Source organism: Epithele typhae (assembly GCF_022376455.1).
Source record: "Epithele typhae strain CBS 203.58 chromosome Unknown BXZ73scaffold_18, whole genome shotgun sequence".
In the NCBI taxonomy this organism is placed as follows: domain Eukaryota; kingdom Fungi; phylum Basidiomycota; class Agaricomycetes; order Polyporales; family Epitheliaceae; genus Epithele; species Epithele typhae.
Window position 1 is genome coordinate 85,663 of NW_025954209.1, and position 22,472 is coordinate 108,134.

Below are 22,472 nucleotides of genomic sequence, written 5' to 3' on the forward strand. Positions count from 1 at the left end.
ATATAGAGGACAGTATATTTTAATTACTTCGCGTGGCAGAGAGACGAAGAGAGCGATTCGGAGACACGGAGACACGGCAGTGACGCACAACCGACACAACATTTTTACAGCCGCGCACTGAAGCTCCTGGTGGAATCAGCGCGCAACTGGGGGTAAAACTTGTTTACATACCTGCTAAGTAATAAAACATCGGAAGAGCGAAACACAAGAGCAGGTACGGGCGGTAGAAAACAAAAGCAACTTCTCCAACCCTCTCCGAACCCCCCAATCTAGAACTCCCCACACCTCAACCGCTCGCCACACACGGGCAAGACAGCGAGCTCCGCTCAGAGCGTAAGCTCGACGGGCCCGTTGGACGTCTCGAGCACGAACGAGCCCTTCTCCTCCGCGTTCCCCTCCCACACGACCGTGCCCTTCGTCTCCCCGCGGCGCGCGACGGTCTGGTGCAGAACGCGGCGGCGCCCGCGGCCCGCGGGGTCCTCGACGTCGGTCTGGCGCACGACCGGGCGCGAGAACGCGGACGAGCGGAGGGCGAAGGTGCCCTCGAACGCGGGGGGCAGGGACGCGCGCGCGCGCGAGTTGGACGTGTGCGCGATCGCGCCGAGGCGCGCGTCCACCGGCATCTCGTGGACCGTGAGCGCGAGCGGGCCGTTGGAGGTGCGCGCGTTCACGGAGAAGGCGCCGCCGGTACCCGAGGATGCGTTGGAGAGCAGGCTGAGCCCCCCGTCGATCTGGCTGTGTGAGGAAGGGGAAGGTGAGCACGGGGAAAAGGCCGGCGGGAGTGTGAGACTCACCCATTGGAGGTGCTGAGGGAGATGTTGGTGGTGGGTGCGTCGTCACCGCCGTTGAAGACCTTGCCGTGAACAATGATTGGGCCGTTCGACGTGTGGACGTTGAGAGAGCTGAGCGCGCTCAGGTCCCGCGGATCGGGCCGTTCGAGGACGAGAACGACAAGACGTTGCCGGTCAGAGACTAGACTACGCTTCAATATATGCTAGCAAGAAGCTTTGAACCAACGACTCACATCGAGGGTGATCGGCCCGTTGTGCGTGCTGAGGTCGACGTTGTCAAAGTACACGGTGGAGGCGAGCTCGTGCAGGTGCAGGGCGAAGTTGTGCATCAACGTCTTGAGCGTGTTCACCTTGAGCGGTGAGTCCGTCGAGCCCTCCGGGAGGCGGACGCGAACAGCGAAGTTGAGCTGCCACTCGCGGTGCGGGTTGCGGTGAGGAGGCGGATCAGGAGTCTAAAGGATGGGATAAATCAGTCGATATGGACCCGTACAAGGCTGGTAACCACTGACGAAAATCCCAACACCCCAGACACCATCCGCGGGGTTGCGAGCGCATACCGTCGCGTCCTCGAAGACCTCGGGCAGGTAGTAGTGGACATCAACCTCGACGATAGCCTTGTCTGCGGGCACGTCGGACGACTGAGTTACGTCTAGTACGCCGCTGTGGTACGGGCCGGACGACGTGAAGAGCAGTTCAGCGGCGTCGATCGGGAGCTCGAAGGACGTGGTCGCATGGTAAGGGTAGTGTAAATTCTCGTGGGGGTGGGTTTCGGTCCAGGAAGCGTATTCGTAGCAGTCGCGGGGCTCGGCGATCTGTCCACCAGAGGGGCGAGCGTGGGCCTGAGGAACCAGATCCTTCAATACCCGTTACAGGTGCGGTCAAATCTAGAGCGCTTACCGATTCGCCGAAGAGATGCTTGAAATGGTGAGGGTGGATGAAAAGATGAAAGGCCGTCATGGCGAGAATGGAGCAGGCAAGGAAATGCCAGAAGCGTCGCCTGCGGACATTCCTGGGGTGGTCCTGAACGAAGGGAGGCTGGTAGTACACGCCCTCGGCAACCGCTTGGTAGCGAGGAGGCGTGTGCTGCCCGCCGGGAGCAAGGGCGAGGGGCGCCTTCTCCAGGTCTTGAGGGACGGATGCGTGGTTCATAGTGAGGAAGGAAAGGATGGACTACGAGGGGGGTGTGATGCAGACCCCGCACTTATGTACAGATCGCGCCACAGGCAATATGCAATATCAGGTGTGGGTGAATGGCGTGTGTATGCTGGCATATGGGTCCGCAGTGACAGGCCGGCTCCGGAGGCGTTGCTGAATGTTCCGTCCGAAGCTTGAGTGTGAGCTGTGCTGCGGGCGCGGCAAAGCGCAGTTCCGCCCGGCGCCTCTTCTGCCAGAACAGCGGTCTGGAGCTGATTTTTGAGCTGCTTTCGGAGGGTGCCTTGGTGCCATGTGCCGGTGCGTAGCTGCAGAGCGCTTCGTGCTCTCTGCGCATCGAGTCATTCCGGATGCATGCCGGGGTTGCGTTATACACAACTGCGCTGCGGACGCAGCTGTGGATGAGCGACTCATGCCGCAAAGCAAGAGAGAGAAAATCTACCTAGGAATCCGCGTTCGTAATCAGATTAAAGGGAAACGTGTAGAAACGTGTAGCCGCGTCTGAATCCGAAAAATCAGATTAGTACGCTACAGTATGCCTGCGACGATAACCAAACGATAGCCATGAACCAAAACGCGACGGAGAACAGGTACGCACATAGAGGAAACCTTCTATGTCAATACAAGATCTTAATTCTACTTCGTGTCTGAATTACACTCCTGTACCTGCGCCTTGTCGCGGTCCTTGTTGCTGCGCTCCGCCCACTGCGCCGAGGTATGCTTCCCAGTCGATCCACCTATACACACCATCAGATCATTAGCGCGCCGTGTCCGGGACCTGCCCGACTCACTGGAACGACGCCGGGTCCGAGTTCCACGCGTTCGTCGCCGTCTCCGGGAACGCGGAGCCCTCCGCACCCATCATCATCGCGTCCGCGTCGGGGTGCGGCAGCGAGTCGACGTTGGCCAGCCCTGCGACGCCCATCTCACTAGCCACACCCTCCATGCCACCATGACTTCCTTGACCCACGTTGATGTTTCCGTAGATCCCGCCTATCCCAAAGTCTCCAGAGAAGCCTCCTTGGTAGCTGCCGCCGCCAACACCGAAGTCTTCCCCGCGAAGCCCTCCGCCTCCGAAAACGCCCATCGGGAAACCGTCTATGCTCATGCCCTCGCCGGTGGGGAAACCTTCGACCTCGCCCGCAGCCATCGCCATCGCCGCCACGGCGTCCGCCGCCCTGTCCCTTTGGCCCGCGAACGCGGCGTTGAGCACGGCGAACAGCTCGCTGTACTGCGGGAGCGGTTCCACCATAGGCGTGTCGATATCTGGAGCGGTAGGTGCGAGCCCTAGGGTAGCGTCTTGAAGGAACTCTACCTCCATCTGTGGTCCAAGGAGCTCAGTTGAGAAGGTAGGGTAGTCCGTGTAGGCGTCCGTGGAGAGCGCATCGGATGTTGGAATGGGGTCCTCAGCCTTGCTGCCTGAGTGCGGCATAGGAGGTTCTCCACTGGAGGGAGCCTTCGGCCGATCGTACTGCATCGTGTTGTAAACGTTGGATTTTGAGGAGGTATCAGGTACGATGAAGTCGCAAATAGAGAGCAGCTTGTTCAGAATGTCCCTGAGAAACAGCCGTCAGTCAGATGGGTATCCGAGGTCAGAGGAAGCGCACAAACCAAAAACGTTCCGCAAGAAGGGAGCTTTGCAGATGCCAGAATCAGACTGGGGTTCAAATGACAAGTGAAAAGGACAGACGCACCGTCCTTGGAGCGTCTTTAGTAGAGTGAGGCACTTCTTCACGTCCACGAAATCGGCATTGAACGAGACGCCTGCCTTCTTGTTGCCCCACATGTTGAGGAGAAGAACCAGTCCAGAGGAGAAAAGGGGCAACTATTGGGAATATCACATAAGTTAACCACATATCGTAGCTCTAATAAACATACCTGGTGCAATCCTTCTGCATTACCTGCGCGCTGATAATACCCGTCAATTAGATGGATACAGGAGCGTGCAGCACTCGTGCATATGGCGAGCGAGGGGAACGGGAGACGAGAAGGCTTGTTTGGAGATGAGATGAATGGTCGATGAACGAAAATCTGGGCAAAATAATAGAAACAATAGAGCCCCGTGGATTGGCTTAGGAACACGCCTTCTTTTGACTTGTTGTCCAATCTCACTGGCTCAGTTTATTATATCAAGTCTCGGATACATTCAAAGAATTGCACTCACGATGCTCTGGGATTGTGTCCATCCATCTATTCAAGGCAGAGTCTATGTCCGTGACGATTCGGCGTTCCCAGTCAGATCCATCATCACCGAAGCCGAGCTTCCTCTTGTTGATAGAGTACTATACGAAGTTATACATATTAGCTCACGCGCAAGGCAGCCGACGTGGAGACACGCACGATGGTCCGACTGGCGAACGCGAAAATCCTCAAAAGCCTCGCGAAGCAGTTCGCGAGTGCGACTGTGGATGGTTTGCCCTCTGGTTGCTTGAAACATAATTCCGGGTCGTCGTTAAACCAGTATTCATCGTCCACTTCAAGCAAAGGCTCTGTGTCGAAGCTGGCATAACGGAGCGTCAGCCTCGAGAACGGATGATAGCGAGTGTTAGACATACTCTTCATCATGAATCGCCGCAGGTCGACCTAATCCAAAGCTCCCCATGCGGTCAAATGCGAGCAGAGACCTGGAAGGACGTGAATTAGATGTACCCCAAGCAAAGCCGTGGCTGGTGTGCATGCATACCAAAATGCTCGCTTCCACAGTTCGTCGTGCGCAGTGGGTTTCGACCGGTACATTTTCTTGCGGTGGCAACCAACGTCTTGGGCCATACGCATGCCGAGACCGACGATGTTCCAGCCACTCAGGGGCGCGTCCGAGCCGACCAAATATGCTGCAGTGAGCTACGTGACCACATGCGCGGTAGGTCAGAACCCCCATAGTGCGGACCGGCAAAAAAAACTGAGAAAGGATCGACGTACCACGCACACCTGTAGGTCTTCGAGCTTTGGCCGGTCGCGGACAGACCATTTCGCGCGGTCCACATGCTCAAACCAGTGCCAACCAGGATCTTTGTGTCCGACCACGGTCCGAGGATCATCTAGTACATGGCGCGCGCCGAGGGCACAGACGAGGAATACGACAGAGCCTATGCCGCGATCCGTGAGATGCTTGCCATCGTCGAGATGTTTGTTAAAAGTCGGGCGATGTAGCAACGGTAGGTACATGTTGAAGGCGTCGAAGTAAGCATTGGCGAGTTTGTCGATCAGGTCGCGCGGCGGGAAGCCCGTATGCGGTGCGGGCAAGAGCTATGGAGATGTCAGCACGTGTAATGATAGCACGGCGGTAAATAAGCCTCGGTATGTCAATGCTGGACGTACCTCTTGCATAGTCTGCACTGGAGGCCTTCCCAGTTGTAAAGGATTGGCCTGCTCCTTCGACCACATAACCTTTCCCGGAGCGACTTCGAGGTGCATTCCCGTCATTTGGTCCTTCAGATCCATCATAGCCTGGAGGAACACCATGTCGCTCGATTCACCGTGGTACCGAAGAGCACCACCTGGTGGTATCTCGACTCCCTGTGTGATCTTGCCGAACATTTTGACCTTTGTTGCCGGTCCGTCGTCGTCGCTTAAACCAAGGTCGTCCGAATCGATGGAGGCATCGAGGCCAGGGGGAAGTGGAGTCAGGTCGTTTGGACTCGAGTAGGTGGATGGGCGGGAGGGAGGGAGGGCCGGTGAGGTAGCTGAACGTGGTTCCTGCCCTTTGAGACGAATTCTTTCTAACATGCTGTCCAACTCCTCAGGGTCGGGGCAGAGCTTGATGGTACATGTATGCATGAGACGGAGGAAAGCGAAACTTGGGCCATGCACACGACGCACCTGAGCAACCAGCTTCTCCATCTTATCCAGTCGGTCCTCAAGTGATTGCACATAACTCTTGCCATATGCCCGAACCTATGCCAGGATGAGAAGATTGACGATAGGAAGAAGTCGGTCACGCACGTTGGGGTCATAGGTACAATCTATTCCGTCCACAATGCACCTCGAACATCGGGGCTCCGACACCTCTCCACCATCGCCTTCGTTATGATTAAGTGGTGGGCAGCGAGCGTGAAGCTGGTGAACGAAGGCCTACAGCGTGCTGCGAAACACGCGTGTTAGACATTGCATACAGCACGCGCCCACATCAACGGAGAGCGAGCTTACATTTCTTCTGCCTGCAGTAATCACACGCCCTCTTCCGGGTTGATGACTTGGTAACGGCAGGGAGTTGTGGCTCGTTGTTTTCCTCTAGTGCAATCGATAGCATCGCATCTACAGTGACGACCGCGGCTGAAGCGCTGACTGGTGGCAAGGAGCAGCGGGGAGGGCACAACGGCCCGAATCCGCCGAGGTGCTGCGCCGGCACCCCGACGACCAAACCAAAGTTTTGAACACAGTGACACATGAGCACTTAGTTCATTCCGCCGTTTTCTCCACCACACATGAGATAGAAAGGGATAACTTGCATCATTATTGCATCGAGGGAACAAACTTTGCGATTGGCGAGGGAGCTGCAAAAATCGGTATAGCTCTTGCTGCAGCGGTGGAAAATTTAGGTCTTTCACATGAGAAGAAAAGGAGTGTGTGTTCCAGAACTTGGAAGACGTTGTGGTCAATGTGGGATCACGTAGGAAACATTGGAGAACAAGAGCAAGAAGCACGGTAGTAGGTGAGGGCGCTCGTGTGTGAGCGCTTCGAAGGGTCAAAGTGCACCTTGTCTTCCAGCGTGTCCTTGTCCTGCTCCTTGTCCTCCTGCCGTCAAGGCCCACTCTGCTGGCTGATCACCTCAAGGCGACCCTGTTGCTGTGCACAACTATGGCTCTTGTCCAAGTTGCTTCTGGCTACTCGCTCTGGCTGCATTACAACCTCGGCTCCTGATCTCTTGTACTTCTCGTCCTATATCCTTCCTCTGTTGAAGATGCCGTCCGCTTGGCCTCCGGAATCTCTCGAAGCTCAGAAACATGCCGCAATCTGCATCCCGGTACAGAATGGACGACAACTACCGCATCGTTTCTGTTGCTCCTGAACCCGAGCCCGAGAAGCACGACGACAGCCCTACGTTCGCCGACTTCTTTGACGCGGTCACCACCCCAAAACACGGCGAAGAGTTCACGGCGAGTACCGGATCTACCGCTCTATGGCGCTCTTGGGCTACTCGCTTCTTCACCCCAGCGACTGTGCCGACTTCCTCCGCGATACCTGCCGCGAGTCGAGCACTTGGCGTACCATCGCGAATCGCAAGGGACGGCAGGAGTGGCTCATTAGGGCTATAGAGACCACCGGTTTTGCTGCACAAGTTGCCGACATACTCGTGCGGTACCCGTTCGAAGGGCCGGAGTTTCTGGCACGAAAGATGACGTCCAAGGGCAAGGAGCGCGCCGTGCCTCCCGTACCGAAGGGGTGAGTCGCGAATCTATCGCTTATAGCATGTATGTTAAACGGTCCATCAAGTATGGCTCGTGTTAAGTGGTACCCGTCGACCAAGGCTGTAGGGAGATGGCCGAAAGGACTGGGGATACTCTGGACGGATGTCCAACTGGAGGTCGACGGCAGCCTCGACCTGCAGGGGCTCACGAAGTCTTGGGGCATGCAGAACTGCTATGTGAGTGTGTTTCCTTTCACAACGGCGTACAATGTTCAATATCTACCCTGTGCAGGTCATCCAATCGGGGCACGAGAGGCTGCGCTTGACGAAAGAGCCTGTCGAGAAGTTATCTGCGGTCTCACTCGCGATGCTCCTTGCAAACAACAATGTGATCGGGGTAGTTGGTGAGCCATCTCGTCGCATATGCGCCGTTTGTTTCTCACGTATGCTCCCCTCGCCCGTAGAGCAACCCACAGCGTCCATGGTATCGGCACGTCAACTACGGGCATCAGTCAGAGAGTCAGCGCTGAACACCGTCGAGCGATTACGAAACGCATCTTCCTCAGACGTCTCAAATGCATTGGCCTTCGTGGGCGATGTCCTGCGGCCCGCGTGGAAGTCCCTTTCTGGATCCTCCTCGACATCCTGCGCCACATCCTCGACGGCCTCAAGTGGATCGACTGCCTCCTCTATAGATTGTACCGAGGCTTCCTCGACGTCGTCTGCCCCTTCGTCTGGCTGGCCGTCATCGGTCTCCTCGGTTTCATCTTCAGCTCCCTCCTCTGGCTTGCACGGCCCGTGTTTCCGTGGGCCGTCGCCGCGATGGAAGCCTTCTTTCTCTCGGAGCAGGAGCTGGCGGAGCTCGAGCGTCGCCGTCACGCGGAGCGGCGCTGGGAGAGGGTTTCCCGCAGGGAGCGAGGCTACACAGTCCGTGAACCGTACGCGCATTGGATCGGACGACAGAGATGTACGAGAAGACTCGCTTATGCTTATTCCTATCTATGCCAACCTCCTCTATGCCTACGACCCACTATGCTTCTCTGTTTCCTCCAGTGTACCGTCTGCCACATATGTACTATGCCTCCCATTTTATGCAATATGCTCTTATGCCGCCCTTCTATTGCTTGATTCTTTGTTATACATACAGAGCCCCCTGGAAGGCAAATCATACAGTAGCGCTTGAGGAACCAAGGGGCGTCAGCCACCCTCTGGATGCAGATTCCAGCGATGTTGAGCCATGTCAACATACACCGGTTACGTCTGGTTGCGTGCAAAGGTCTTTGGAGTGAGTCGTTGATCTTCGGTGACTTGCTAGAAACCTCGGAAAGTAACTTGTGCAGACATGCACTACGAGGAAAGAAGCATGACCAACATTCCATCTAATTGCGAAATACGTCATATGGTCAAACACACTTCAGCTCTAAAGCAACTCCCTGCCCCACCCACTCTCCAACTTGTACCGCTGCACGCCCTGGTCTGCATCCCACGGCACCTCCTCATCCCAGTGGCTTACGACGATGCACGCTTGGTGCTTCGACAGCCCACCCCCGCCGTCGCGCAAGTACTCGTGCGCGGCGTCCACCATCGCACGGTCCATGCCCGCCCACGGCTCGTCCAGGAGCACGATCGGCGGCGCAGACACCAGCGCGCGCATCAGGAGCACCATCGCCTGCTCCCCCGGCGCGAGCTCGACGAACGGCCTCCGCCAGAACGCCTCGTCCATCGCGCCGCTCGCTCCACGCGGGTGCCACCGCGCAGGCCCGAGCGCGTCCATGGCCGCGCGCATGCGCCCGAGCCGCCACCGCTCCTCCTCCCCATCCGCGGGAGGGGCTGCCCGTCCTCGTAGAGCCCGACGTGGCGCCGTCCCTGCGGCACGAAGCCGCCCCCGAAGCCCGTCCCGACGGCGTCCCAGACAGTGAGGCCCGCGCCGCGCGGGAACGCGGCGGCGAGCTCTGGGGAGACGCGGCCTATGCGGCGGTGGAGGTGCGGGGTCGCCCACGCGGCGCGTTCGCGGCCGAGGAGGACGAGCACGGGCGAGAGCGCGTACGACTGCGGGTGCTCGCCGGTGAGGAGGGCGAGGAGCGTGGTCTTGCCGGCGCCGTTGTCGCCGACGAGGTGCCAGCGCGAGTTCGCGTGGACAGTCCAGCGCACGGAGGAGAGCACGCGGCGGGGGCCGTAGGCGATGGAGACATCTTTGATGTCGACGAGGGGCTCACCAAGGGTGCGCTGCAGCGGGCGTGAGGGGGAGGAGGTGGGAGCGGGTTGGGTCGAAGGGTGGGAGGCGGAGGGGAAGACATCTTGCTTTGGGCCAGATTGGACTTTGCCGTCGGCGTCGATGAGAGCGACGTGCGTCGTCCATTCCGGAAGAGGGTCTTTCTCGCGAAGACCAAGGATGACCTGCGGCGTATCTGGTCTTGTGTTGAGCTCCTGCAGCAACGTGAGAAGGATTTCGCGGGATTTGGCATCCAGTCCAGCTGGAAACAACTCACGTTAGTCGCGGGACCTTGACTTCCAGGACGAATGCACGCCACATTGCAAAGAGACAATAAAATGTGTATTGCGGCGAAGAAAGTAGATACACACAAGCTAGCATATGTGTCATTGACATGGTCCTCCCCCACGCCTGTCGCTGGAGTCTTCGCCGATGCGTCCATCGTCCACCGGTGTTGTACCACCTGCTGAATAAAAAGACAGTACTCACTTAACGGCTCATCAAGCAGCAACAGCTCTGGCTCCGGCTCCGCAAGGAAAGCTTTGGCAATGCGCGCCCGCCGTGTCTGGCCGTTGCTGAGGGCAATCATTGGAACATCGAGCAAGTCCGCGAGTCTCAGCTGCTCCGTGAGGAACTCAAACAACGCATTCTCTTCACCTTCCCCGGCGAGCCAGCGTCTTGTTCCGGAGCGTTCCTCTTCAGCAGCGACGGTACCGCAAGCGTGTGGAGGGGCGGCGCGGTGTCGGGGAAGAACGTCTGGCGAAGGGTCACCTTGTCTTCTTCGCGCACCGCGCCGTACCGTGCGGTGAAGTCGTAGAAGCCCGCGCCGGAGCCGCGCCCGCGATGCGAGAAACTGACGAGCTGGATGTGCCGGTGCGGGTCGAGGGTGAGCGAGGGCGCGTGGGTCAGAGGGGACGGGGGCGAGATGCGGTGGGTGCCCAAGAGCGCGCCGAAGAGAGCAGCCTTGCCAGAGGCAGCATCCTTGCTGATGACGGCCCACGCTTGTTGTGGGTACACCGAGAGCGAGACGTCGCGGAGGACGGGGTTTGGGGTATCGAAGGCGTAGATAGAGGAGTTGGGTATGTTGACTATGGGCGCCGCAGGGCCGAAGTGGTAGAGACGGAAGTGTGTACGGGGAAGTCGCTCCCAATAATGTCGTGGAGATGCACACCGTGCGCGCATCTTCTGCATGAGAGATGCGGAACAAGGTGGACCAGGAGGGAGACAAGGATGGGGCGTTGCGCTGACTCGTGAGGCGCTGGGAACACCGCAACACATGAGTCGGAGGTTGGCAGCGCACTTCAAGCTGCTGCCTGAACCCCGCCGTAACTTTGCCCTCACGTTATCTTCCCTGGCAGGCTAACGAGCGTCGGTCGGGATAGGTGCTTCACGCTCTTTCAAGTGTCCTCATTCGCACTCATATAGTTTCGCGGGCAGAACGGTACCGTATCTCGGTTGTGGTACCCCCCATTTGGATCGCATGATGATGTGTGTATTGCTGACTGGCCCTACTTCTATTGAACATCATCTGTATGTGGATGACCCGTGAGCTGTTCTAGATCTGTTGTTCTTCTGTATCGCCTTATTCTGACATCTCGGTAGATATAGGGACAATAATCCCGATGCCAGGCTCTCTGAGAGAACAAGCCGCGTCGAGGCCTTCCGGAACACCACATTATACGCACTCGCAGCCAGCGAGGGCCGTGTACCTGGCCGCGCATACTACGAGCGCTCGGTATTCACCGCGGTCTATGCCACTCGATGATAAGTACAACTTGGGCCCGCGGCGGTGCGTATGTCAATTCTCCCCCCGCATCCACCACATCGCTTCTCCACCCAGTCATCATGGCACATCCACCGTCAGAGGAGCAACTGCCAGATTATGCCCTCTTGGACGATGATCGTATAGCCAAGCGCGACAAATTCACCCGTGACGGTATATGGGATCTTTACAGCGTCGAGATTACTTGGCGAGATCGCGCGCGATATTTGCTCGAACATGGATACGTGCTCAGACCACGCTACCAGCCAGGCTGGACGCCTTCGTGGTTGGGAACGAATCGAAATCCATTCTTTTGTGAAGATGCGGCCATGATATTCCCTGTGCGTGTTTTCTTGTGCGGTGTGGTGTCGATGTTGCTCAATGAAGCTCTTCAGACACGCACGATGGACGCTCGCAAGAGGGACACCGGAGAGCTCGTGGCAATCAAGAAAGTCAAGAATGATAACCAAGAGATACAAATACTCAAGTACATCGAATCGAGGCGGGACACCACTTGTCATTGCGTGACAATTATCGAGACGCTGCCCGATCCACTCGATCCTCTTTTCACGTTGATGTTCCTTCCCTTATTACGGAGGTACAGCGATCCTAATTTCTGCGCTGTTGGCGAAGTCATTTCGTTCATTGACCAGAGCATCGAGGTCGGTACTCTTAATCATCTACCGTCATGACCTGGGGTACAGACTTGCCCGTGTTCCGATTGTCAGGGATTAATTTTTCTCCATAACCACCGAATTGCACACCGGTGAGTAAGATCCTTTAAGCCATTTCCGCACGACTGAACGGCCATCAGAGACATTGCAGAAGCAAATGTTATGATGGATGCTCGTAATCTCATTCCTACTGAGTGGCATCCGGTAAACCAGTCGCAAACCCCGGATGGCGTATACAAGATCAAACCTCGCTCGCGAACATACTTCCCTGTTCAGTACTTCTACATCGACTTTGGCCACTCGGTCAGGTTCAAAAAAGGCTGCCGCCCGTTGGTGATAGGCGACATTGGCAGGGACGATACGGTTCTGGAGCTCTCTCACGACATTCCCTACGAGGCGTTCCCCGTCGATATTCACGCGCTCGGCAGCCTTTATCTCCAAGATCTTCAGGAGGTAGGTGTTGGATCCTCGGTACGCATGCACTGCTGACGGTGTCTCTGCAACCATAGAAATACTATTCTCTGGACTTCCTCGCGCCTTTGACAGAGTCTATGCGGCACCCCGACCCGGCACGTCGCCCAACCATCCACCAAGTTCACGAACAATGGCAGCAGATCCGCTCCGAAGCAGTGGAGCTGTCGCACATACGAATATCGGCGAAGGCGGCGACGTTCTTCGGGAGAGTGATCCAGCAAGCGGCCTCGATCGTCGGGTCCCTCGTCGGATGAGGCGCTCTGATTCCAGGCGTCCTTGACAACGCCGACACAATAAGCCTCCTAAATCTGTACTATCGTTGTTGTCCTCTGTCTTCGTCGTTACGACCTGCACGTTATTCTGGATCCCTCTTGTACTATCCAATGAATCACACAGATCATTCTCCACTCCGCCATCATGCGCTCAAGCCTCAGCGTTCACTTATCAGTGCCGGCGGAATCGCAAGGTGAGGCCTTCCGCATTATGTATGCAGTGCCTGTACGACCACCCGGCTGATGTCGGCCATCCGATGACTCCGACCACTTGACGCGCGCAGCTGCAGACCCCGTACGCTTCTGGCAACGCGCGGGACGGACTTCGTACCGTCGGGCCACCGCTGCCTGCAGGCTGCAGCATGGTGGACTGCCTTGGCTCCACTGCCCCGACCCCCGACCTTCTGCGTCGATATGCCGTGATCCACGCGGCAGATCATTGTGAGCCCACAAACCACCAGCCGGGATCAACGCGCTCGCCGGGATCAAGCTGCTTGGAAGGATATGAACGGAGCCGTTTCATTTGCGTGACTCCGAATCGCCGTGCGCGGGCCTCGTTCCTGGGACAGCGCATGCGCCGTCGCGCGCGTGAGATCTGCGCGGGCCGGTGTGGCCCAGTGAGCTGTTACTGAAGCGTTCTCTCGCGCGTAAGAACAAGGCTGTTATACGTCATTGCGCAGGAGCTCACTACAGGAACATCCGCACAGCGAACACAAGGACGAATAAAGTACAATCCTCGCTTCCAAAAGCATCACAACATCCGATGTCCGTACAAAATTCAAATATGCACCTCGGCGAGTCTTGGGCGGGCATGGACCGCGCGACGGGCGCCGCGGACCAAAGGCATTTCCACAATTGTGGAGGTAGGAGCGGCCTCTGCGCGCGATAGACACAGCCTTGTTGTACACTTCACCACGAACTACAATCACGATCACGGATACAGAATACAATAAGGGGAACAACGCTGACAACAACGCTTACTTTACGTACAACCGATCAATAAGACATCGCAACATAGTACAAGGAGGAGGCAGGGTGGACGAGAGACGCGAGAAGAAACGGGAGGGCTGGGGCTGGGAGGCGGCGGTCTACGAACACGATATCCACGCGGCGAGGAGCCGATTGGCCCGGGGTGGATCCTCAAGGCTGGTGAGCACTCCCCACGACGAGTCGTGGACGTCTGCTCCGACGTCCATCAGGCAGCGGAGAGCGAAGGATGTGACATTGAGGTGGGCGTCGTCTTGGATGGTGATGGCGGAGGGACGGATGGTAGGACTGTCGGCGATGGTATCCAAGGACAGGTATTGTCATCCGCGCGTTTGTCCCCGATTAAGGCTCACAGCACTGAGCCTTGTGCTTCGGCGGCGGCGGAGGGAGTCGGAAGAGCGCTCGAAGTGCACGGACGTAGCGGGGGCGTCCCGGTTGTCGGTGGACGGTAGACGGTGGCGGCAACGAGCAGAGTGTCGCATCTTCGAGGGAATCGGTGTTTTCCGTGGAGAGCGTTGTCCTTCTGTCCTTAGTAGTCGGAGAGCCCGATCGGGCTGACAATGATACTATGAGTGAGCAGTTTCGGCGATACGAAGGCGTGCTGACCTCTCTCATCTATACACTGTTCCTTCCAGGAGACTATCGTCGACTCGACAGTGGACACAGAACTAAGGTCCGAGGCCATGGCGCACTGGGGCGCAGATTCGGGGAGAGATGGTTCCGGGTCGGGGCGGAGCGGAGATCGAGCGGGACGCGGAGGGGGGTGCGATGGCGGAAGGGCGGGAGAGCAGACGATATCGAAAGATCCATCCGATGGAGACTGAGATGGTTCCGGAGAGGATGGTGGGCTTGGAAGAGAAGTGGCGTCTGAACTATCGACCCCTTCCGGCTCCTCCAATGGCATGGTAGAATGCTCATGTGTCTGATCGCCACGTAGAAGGTGTTCGCAACCTAGCGTAGGTGTATTTAGAAAGGAAAGGTAACAATAAATCAAGGAATGGAACGCACCCGCCTGGCGAACCATGCGTTCGAAATGGGCTTGGCGGGCTTGAGAACCGAGAGCCTGGCGACATCTCTCGCTGTATGTCTAGAGCGAGAATTGTGATATCTGAAAGGCAGATGGGAAGCAACACAAACCATAATCTGTCTGTCAACGTCATTCAACGAGGTGACCAATTCAGATATCCTGGAAAACGCCTCGCGCCAGAGGGTTCGCCACGCGTCCTTTTCGCCTAGCGACTCGCGCGCGTTACTCGCGGTCTCGACACACCTGGTATGGGACGGATGAGTGTCGTAACAGAAGAGGAGGGAAGAGAACAAACCCCCAATATTCCTCATGCAAATATTTAATCGCTGGAAGGTTCTCTGACGATACCAAACCATCTTGAAGCACTATGGCCAGTCGTTTCTCCGTTTCCACGAGCCTGTGCTCTATGATTCGAAGGCGTCCATGAGGCAACCATGAGAAGATGCTCCGTATGATAAAGGAGGTCATGAAGCCAAGTATCAGGCCAACGATAGACAGGATGAGATCAGGCGACAGCATGTTGGAGTGGCGGGAGTCGGTGGCGGACTCGGGGGTGGGTGCGACGGCGGTCCTGGGGCGGAGATGCTGCCTGCGCGGGCCTTTATGCGGGATGCAGACCGACAGGGAGATGTAACATATCGAGCATGGATCTTGGACCGTGAGGCACGCGGAGCCGGGCTTCTGGGCTCATCACGCTTCTGCAGCGTGTTCTTGGGCTGACCGCCGACGGGGTCGAGTTGCGAGCCTGAGAGAGGCGGTTCTGGCGCCTAGTGGACGGACACTCGGCATATGCCGATCTGCCGCGTGCCCGCCTGGCGTGAACCGCCTCTGCCCCCGCCTACTCCCAGCCACGACATCAACCCCCGGTCACCCATGGCGCACACACCGTCAGAAGAGCAGCTTCCGTCCTATGCCTTCTTTTCCAGCGATAAGATTCTCGCCATGCGTGACCAGCAAACCCGTCAGGGCACATGGGCCATCCGCGAAACCGAGATCTTTTGGCGCGATCGCAGGCAGTTCCTACTCGACCACGGATATCTACTCAGAGCGCGCTACCAACCGGATTGGACGCCATCGTGGATTGGGACAAGGCGCGACCCCGCCTTTTGCGAGGATGCGCCTGCCATATCACCCGTGGGTATTACGTCACGCCCGGTATGCATTGTTTCATCTCAATCCTTTGCAGAAACGAACCATGGACGCCCGCAGGAAAGACACAGGAGAGCTCGTGGCGATTAAGAAAGTCAAGAACGATAATCAAGAAATACGAATACTCAAGTACATCGAATCGCAGCGCGACCCCACTTGTCACTGTGTGACAATCCTCGAGACACTGCCCGATCCTTTCGATCGTCATCTCACGCTCATGTTTCTTCCTTTGCTGCGGAGGTACAATGACCCCGAGTTCTGCGCTGTCGGGGAAGTTATCTCATTTATTGACCAGAGCATTGAGGTCAGTCCTTCTTCACATTTGTCGTCTTGAAACATGGGCTTATGTGTGGTGTTTGATAGGGATTGATGTTCCTCCACGACCATCGGATTGCACATCGGTGAGTTGCATGTTGTGATGGGTGTTGCATGACTGAATGACCGCCAGAGACATTCACGAGACGAACCTTTTGATGGATGCTCGCGATCTTTTGCCTGGCGGCTGGCATCCCGCCAAACCCTGGCGGACCCCTGATGGCGTATACAGGATTCAACCGCGCTCGCGAACAGACTTTCCGGTTAACTACTTTTACATCGACTTTGGCCATTCAGCCAGATTCAACGAAGGAGACTCCCAGCTTGTGGTAGGCGACATTGGCCGAGACGACACAGTTCCAGAACTTTCCATCGACATTCCCTATGAGGCGTTACCCGTTGACATTCACGCTCTTGGAAGCTTGTACCTGAACGATCTCCAGGAGGTGAGTCTCTCAGCCTACAGAGGTATTCAGCGCTGACGACTATTCCCCACAGAAATACTACCATCTCAGTTTCCTTGAGCCCTTGACCGATTCCATGCGGCAACGCGACCCCAAACTTCGTCCCACCATCCACCAGGTCCACCAACAATGGCAGCAGATTCGCGCCAGAGTTGTGTCACAGTCAAGTCGACACACGTCAGTGAAGGCGGAAACGTTCGTTGAGCGGGCTATCCAGCAAACGGTATCGGTGGCTTGGGAAGGCATTAGATCCCTCACCGGTTAGCTCGTACGAGTCGCTATCGCCAGAGTACGTTTCTGTCGGCTTGCAGCATGAAGCGTCGCGCTGATCCATCTCTTCACGCAGATTGTACCATCCTTGTCCCATCACTCTGCCCTTGTTATCATGGATTGTCCATCATGCTGTGTTCCTGCTATCCCCATTTGTACAATGCACAATACTAATACAAGTTCATGCGCACACGCTGCCTCGGCTGGATATATTGACTCTTGTCACCACATACCGACGATTCCCCCAGATTCGTGAGACGATCCGTCGTCCTCGTCTCACCTCATCACCAGACCCCATACATCCCCTTGGCATGCACACAAATGGTTTCTCGAGGGCAATAGTGATTGAAGTGAGCGTCACAGTCACGTCCAGTGAGAACGCCGCGAGAGACTAAGTATGGTGCGTTCATGCACAAACGCTCATGCCTGCTTTGGAAACTTAGTTCCAAGTATCCGCCGCGGATCGGAACCTTGTCTTTGGGCAGACCGCCGCGCCGCCCGACGCTAGTGTACAGGGGTCTCCATGCGCGTCGGAAACTACATCGTTGTCCCGTCGCTGTAGCCGGCAGCCGTGAACGATCCTTCCTCCATCGAGTAGAAACGATGTTGGACCTCGTAGGGTCTTTGCACGCGCTACGCGCCAGTCGCCATTGGCGGTTATTGTTCTCGTGTCTAGACACGCCTCGTCGAGTCGTGAGTACGTGATCCTCTTTGTCGGTTTACACCGGCCATCCCAGCGTTGACAACCTTGTCTCCGGTGTCGTTGAAATGGACGTCCACCACGTAAGTCGTGCGTCCATCGATACGACCAGCTTCGGCCGAATGGCAGACGTTTCTCGTACACAATGACGGTCTTCGCCCGGTCACCGCACCCCCTGTTGACATCCCGACGCGCACGTCCGTACACAATTGGAGTCCTGACTATAGTGACTCCTAATGTCGCCGTAGCAAGACAGAAGGGCCGTCGGCTCGGACGGGCGGACTTCCATTCCACCAGGACGCGCACTCGGTATCGTCTTGTCCCAAAACCAGTACGGATTACATTCCAAGGCTTCCACATCCGTCAAGAACCTATGCTTACCCTGCTTCTCTGCTGATGCCAGACACGCGAAGGCGACCTCCGCACCGCGCAGCATGGACCACAATCCGATGCGGTGACAATTTCCCGAATCCCAGAGCACGGCGACCGCCAGGACGCAGCGTGGTGGACCGCCATGACTCCGCTACCGGCCTGCCGCATCGCTCATCACCTCCGCTCGAGTCTGCCGCGTGAGGCACCCGCCTCGACCGAGCATGGCAGCGCGCCGGGGCCGAGGTCCGGACTCCGTATTCTCTCGGATAGGAAAATTAATTAATCTGCGAGGACTCGGAGGCCTGCCGCGCGCGACACTCGTTCCTAGGACAGGCGGACTTTTTTCCGCTCGCAGAGATGACCTCGCTGTGGCAGAAGGCTCGGCCGCCGACTGCGCTGCCGCCCCTAGAACCCCGACACGCCCTCGCCTGCCGCAGGCCGTCCTCGCGTACATGTCATAGTCAAGTGCCGCAGTGGGTGCTGTTCCAGAAGCCCCGACTTCGCCGATGGCTGTACCTTGTCTAAGTCTAATGGATTGGCGAGATTACTGCCACGAGTGTCATGAACTTCTGTCATAACCATCCGACCGATGCGATGCATAAGTCAGTGCTATAGGTGACGTGGAAGGGGTGGGCGTTCGGCCAGGAGGTAGATGGAAAGGTAATGCATTGCACAGAATAACGATGATACAAACGGGATCGCAAGAGACGATACGAAGGCAATGGCGCGAACGTTGCGTTGTGCCGTGTTGGTATAGGGTAGCAAAGTTGGGTGGGCGATTGGGACAAAATGGACGACAAGATCCAGGAGTGCATGGTTGGGTGTTGGAGTGACGAGGCTAAATGGCCATGATGAGAGGAGATAGGACGGACCTGGAGACCGCTCGCTTCCTGAGAGGGACCGAAGTTGTTGAGATATGTTGCTGGTAGAAGAGGGGAAAATGTGGCCCTGCATGACCGTGGTCGTAATTGGGAGGGAGACGACATATCACAGGCAACCCTATCAATAGAGGAGCGGTCGGAAAAAGGTGCATGATAACTTACAAGAGCAACACACTTGAGCGTGAGCCTTCCGACCCTGACCGCGAAAAACACGAAAGTGACATGGCCGCTCACCGGCATCCAAACTCTCTCACTGTGACACTCGAACCTTCTTGCGCTTGCGACGCTTTCATAACGAGCTATGGGAGGAAAAAGAAGCCTGGAACATCGTTTGGTGTTTTTGAGAGCACGAAAAAGTTCGGGGAGCCTGAGGAGCCGTTGCGATGTGGAAAGAGAGAGGGGGAGCCTGGCGTCGGCGCTCCGTGAAGGTGCCCTACCTGGATTGGCGCGGCGGCCGACCGACCCCCCGCGCCGTCCTGTGAGCGTCCCGCTGCTCGACGGAGGGGCCGGACGAGCACAACTACGATACTACCATCTACTACATATATACTTGAGATGTCAGACTCGGTACTGCTGAACCTACCCATCGGCGTTGCCACGGTTCGAACACATAGAAGCGATGTTGCCCTAGACAACATGATATTACGACGTACACAAGACAATCGGTCGTCGCTCGGTGCCTCCGACTCCAACTACAATACGTGAGTGAGTGGTTCAGCGCTTATAGCGTCAGGGTCGACGGGTACTTCCGGGTGAATGCCCGCCGGGCGACGCCGTGGCTTACCATTGGACGGCAGTTTCCGTCGGCAGTTTCCGGTTTATGACTGGGTGATAACGATTTTCTCTTCCTCTCTTTCCCCTCCACAGCTACTAATACTGCGCCCGCTGGCACCCACATCTTCATCCGCAATGTGTTTGTGATTGCGCACAAAATTTTGAAACCAATCCCTGTAATATAGGAAAGGCGTTACGGGTGAGTTGTTTCTTTACTCCGGCAAATAGCCGCATACGGTTTTTCACCTCTACTCCGTGCGACCACTTCTAACCGCACGGATGAGCCTACGGGATGGCCGCCCTGGGACCTGTTCACTGAGGTACCGCCCATCATGAGGGATGGCGAGGAAACCGATCCACCTGCAACCGTCGTAACTTCAACTTCAACTCGTAAGCTCAGTTTCATCCTCCGTCGTCGTGGAGTTGTTCTGTGCACACTCAGTGTCAGATGATGCGCTATGCTTATTCACGCGGACGCATCATCCGTCTCGACGATCTCCGGAAATCACGCAAAGAGCGTGCGCCAGAGCCGTAAGTCTGGGCATGACGCAGGCTTCTGGGTGCGCGTGCTTAACTGGGATGCAGATCGGTGGAGTCTACATAGACCAGGTCAGGATCCAGAGGCTGTTCGCCTTGCAGACCACGCGTTCGCCTTACGCCCAAAGGCTAAACCCCACGGGCTAAATCATGGCGCGGAAGCTCGCTGCGAGCCTCCGCCTGCTATAGGGTGAGATAAAAGACCGGTCGCGGGCGAGCCGCAGGACACAGGTGGTTCTTTCATCGCTCCGCGTATGACTGATCATATTCCATCAACATGAACGACCAATGTGATTTGTATCTGTAGGGATTTATGATACACAAACCGGACTTCTCGTGTTACAAGATCGACTAGACGTTGTGGGTAAATGATGATGTGTGGATCCATGATGCCTGCTACTAGAATAACATGTGAAGATACAAAGTACAGTACTGTGCAATGAGATGATTGGGAACGATGTGGAGATGTCGTGGCAGCTGTGGGACGTGTGGACAGCATCTGAGAAAGCATGAGATAGCCATGAAAGCGTAGCAGTAACCTGGCGTTAGACAGGCTCAGAGTTCAGAGGCACGTAAGAACATCCTGACATGGAACTCACGTCTATGTTAGATAGGTCAAAACGCTCTCCAGGCCGTTCATAGCGACGTTCTGGATTCCCTCCACTAACCGCGAGACCGATGTCTCAGTCTTCAGTGCTAGACGCCACGATGACCTGGACTTGTTGTTGCTCCGAATCGCTCCCCACTGTCGGATAACTTCTTCTATAGAAGGGCGCGCTGACGGATCGTGCTGTTTCATATGGTCGATCATTGGCTGCAGAAATTCCATATGTTTATGTGTCTGTGCAGTCGGTCAGAGGATGCGCTTGAGAGAGGACGTCGCGCACACATACTATGAAGAACTCTTTGAAGTACATGTTTCCCAGAGCGTAGATATCGACCTTGAAGGCGTCGTACGGTACCAAATCGGAGAGTTCCGGGACTTCTCTGTCGCGACCTATGACGCCAAGGACCATCGAAGGCTTGCCATCGTCGAACACGGTGGCGCAGTCAAAGTCAATGTACAAGTAGCGTACGGGTCGGCCTGTACGCGGGTGGTACTTGGCGTCGTACACCGCATCGGGTGTGGCCTGGAGTCGAACAGGATGATGGCCCTCGGGGAAGAGCGCACTAGCGTCCATCATGATGTTTGACGGTGCAACATCTCTATCATATGTGACGTGAGCCTACATATCTCAGGTATGACGTCAGCGCTCACCGATGTGCAACTCGATGACTATGGAGGAACGACAAGCCCTAGCGAAGTTGGATAGGTGAGAATGTTCGTTGAGGCCCTCTGAGAATCGACTCATACCTCGAGCGTTTGGTCAATGAAGGCGAACAATTCTCCGATAGTCGCCATGGGTGGATTGTTGTATGGTCGAAGATAGGGCATGACCATCAACGTGATGCCAGGTTCGAGGGAGTCCGGAAAGACGTCCAAGACAGATACACAGTGGTTTCGAGGCTCGTCCAGTGACGTAAGGAACTGCGCTATTTTCAGTTCTTGAGATTCGGAGACAGTCTTGATGGCAACCAGCTGACCGTCCTCTTGTCGAGTAGCATCCATGACGCTTGGTATCTGACCACCTCGTTCTATCAGCGGGAGAGAGCAGGGGTAGGAGGTAAAACTCACTATCGTGCAGATGGAGTCTTCGCAATACAAGGCGCGTCGATTGGTGCCTATCCACGACGGTTGCCATCCCGGGATGTAGCGCGTTCTTAGCGAGTAGCCGCGTGCGTGTAGGGCGGGCTGGCGTGCAACCCACTTCTGCTCGGACTCGCTGAGGTCGTAGCGACCGGCTTGATTGAGGCGTGCTTGACTGTCGACCGCGCTCTGGTCTTGCAGGATGGCCCAGAAGGGGAGCTTCTGGGGGGCCGTGGAGGACATCGGGGCCAGCGATCGAAGGCCGGCTCGTGCGCTGTTCCGCTGGCGACGCTCACCGAAGGCGTGGTCACAACTTCGAGCCTCGAGGCCTCAAGCGCCCAAGCGCCCAGTCCGTTCGAGTCAGCTGGAATTTCCCGCGCTCCAGCGCCTGTGCTCATGCAGCGGCCGCGCGGGCGACGCCGCGGAAACCGACCTGCTTCATACCCTTCTTGCTTCCATCATGTCCTCCCCTCACACACGGAAGACACGCGGTGACCTTCTGATGAGCCGGGAATGCCTGCGTCTTCACATCTCCAGATCCCAACCCGGCCGAGGTGGGCTTTTAACAGTGCCTCCTAGTAGCCAGGCTGGTTCGGAGTCGTCCTCCTCGACCTCCATCGCCACT

The 22,472-nt window shown here is 56.6% G+C and overlaps 7 protein-coding genes across 7 annotated transcripts; 3 read left to right on the forward strand and 4 right to left on the reverse strand.

Moving 5' to 3' along the window:
• Window positions 1–326: 326 nt before the first annotated feature.
• BXZ73DRAFT_76826 (uncharacterized protein) lies at window positions 327–1,940 on the reverse strand (the record flags this gene model as incomplete). The annotated part of the gene is made up of 5 exons (XM_048022518.1): window positions 327–735; window positions 795–982; window positions 1,025–1,243; window positions 1,349–1,645; window positions 1,689–1,940. 5 exons carry the CDS (start codon window positions 1,938–1,940, stop codon window positions 327–329), a joined length of 1,365 nt encoding a protein of 454 aa, XP_047878733.1.
• Window positions 1,941–3,627: 1,687 nt separating this feature from the next.
• BXZ73DRAFT_31159 (fungal-specific transcription factor domain-containing protein) lies at window positions 3,628–6,123 on the reverse strand (the record flags this gene model as incomplete). The annotated part of the gene is made up of 11 exons (XM_048017802.1): window positions 3,628–3,768; window positions 3,822–4,054; window positions 4,108–4,225; window positions 4,284–4,443; window positions 4,499–4,567; window positions 4,627–4,784; window positions 4,866–5,189; window positions 5,280–5,699; window positions 5,763–5,819; window positions 5,862–5,962; window positions 6,090–6,123. Coding segments are annotated over 11 exons (1,815 nt in total), but the record flags the coding sequence as incomplete, so codon positions are not given.
• A 790-nt stretch (window positions 6,124–6,913) lies between these two features.
• On the forward strand, window positions 6,914–8,621 carry BXZ73DRAFT_100510 (uncharacterized protein; the record flags this gene model as incomplete). The annotated part of the gene is made up of 7 exons (XM_048014593.1): window positions 6,914–7,032; window positions 7,098–7,325; window positions 7,377–7,527; window positions 7,583–7,690; window positions 7,755–7,801; window positions 7,857–8,228; window positions 8,606–8,621. The coding sequence occupies 7 exons, from the start codon at window positions 6,914–6,916 to the stop codon at window positions 8,619–8,621; spliced, it is 1,041 nt and encodes a 346-aa protein (XP_047878735.1).
• An 89-nt stretch (window positions 8,622–8,710) lies between these two features.
• BXZ73DRAFT_89499 (P-loop containing nucleoside triphosphate hydrolase protein) lies at window positions 8,711–10,684 on the reverse strand (the record flags this gene model as incomplete). Its single annotated transcript, XM_048025301.1, has 4 exons — window positions 8,711–9,100; window positions 9,145–9,764; window positions 9,992–10,151; window positions 10,217–10,684. 4 exons carry the CDS (start codon window positions 10,682–10,684, stop codon window positions 8,711–8,713), a joined length of 1,638 nt encoding a protein of 545 aa, XP_047878736.1.
• Window positions 10,685–11,347: 663 nt separating this feature from the next.
• On the forward strand, window positions 11,348–12,666 carry BXZ73DRAFT_89500 (kinase-like protein; the record flags this gene model as incomplete). Its single annotated transcript, XM_048025303.1, has 4 exons — window positions 11,348–11,605; window positions 11,660–11,949; window positions 12,079–12,391; window positions 12,448–12,666. 4 exons carry the CDS (start codon window positions 11,348–11,350, stop codon window positions 12,664–12,666), a joined length of 1,080 nt encoding a protein of 359 aa, XP_047878737.1.
• A 2,905-nt stretch (window positions 12,667–15,571) lies between these two features.
• On the forward strand, window positions 15,572–16,891 carry BXZ73DRAFT_100513 (kinase-like protein; the record flags this gene model as incomplete). The annotated part of the gene is made up of 5 exons (XM_048014594.1): window positions 15,572–15,832; window positions 15,885–16,151; window positions 16,211–16,248; window positions 16,296–16,608; window positions 16,661–16,891. The coding sequence occupies 5 exons, from the start codon at window positions 15,572–15,574 to the stop codon at window positions 16,889–16,891; spliced, it is 1,110 nt and encodes a 369-aa protein (XP_047878738.1).
• A 3,870-nt stretch (window positions 16,892–20,761) lies between these two features.
• On the reverse strand, window positions 20,762–22,090 carry BXZ73DRAFT_100514 (kinase-like domain-containing protein; the record flags this gene model as incomplete). The annotated part of the gene is made up of 5 exons (XM_048014595.1): window positions 20,762–21,001; window positions 21,054–21,366; window positions 21,419–21,456; window positions 21,515–21,781; window positions 21,836–22,090. The coding sequence occupies 5 exons, from the start codon at window positions 22,088–22,090 to the stop codon at window positions 20,762–20,764; spliced, it is 1,113 nt and encodes a 370-aa protein (XP_047878739.1).
• Between the last annotated feature and the right edge of the window lie 382 nt (window positions 22,091–22,472).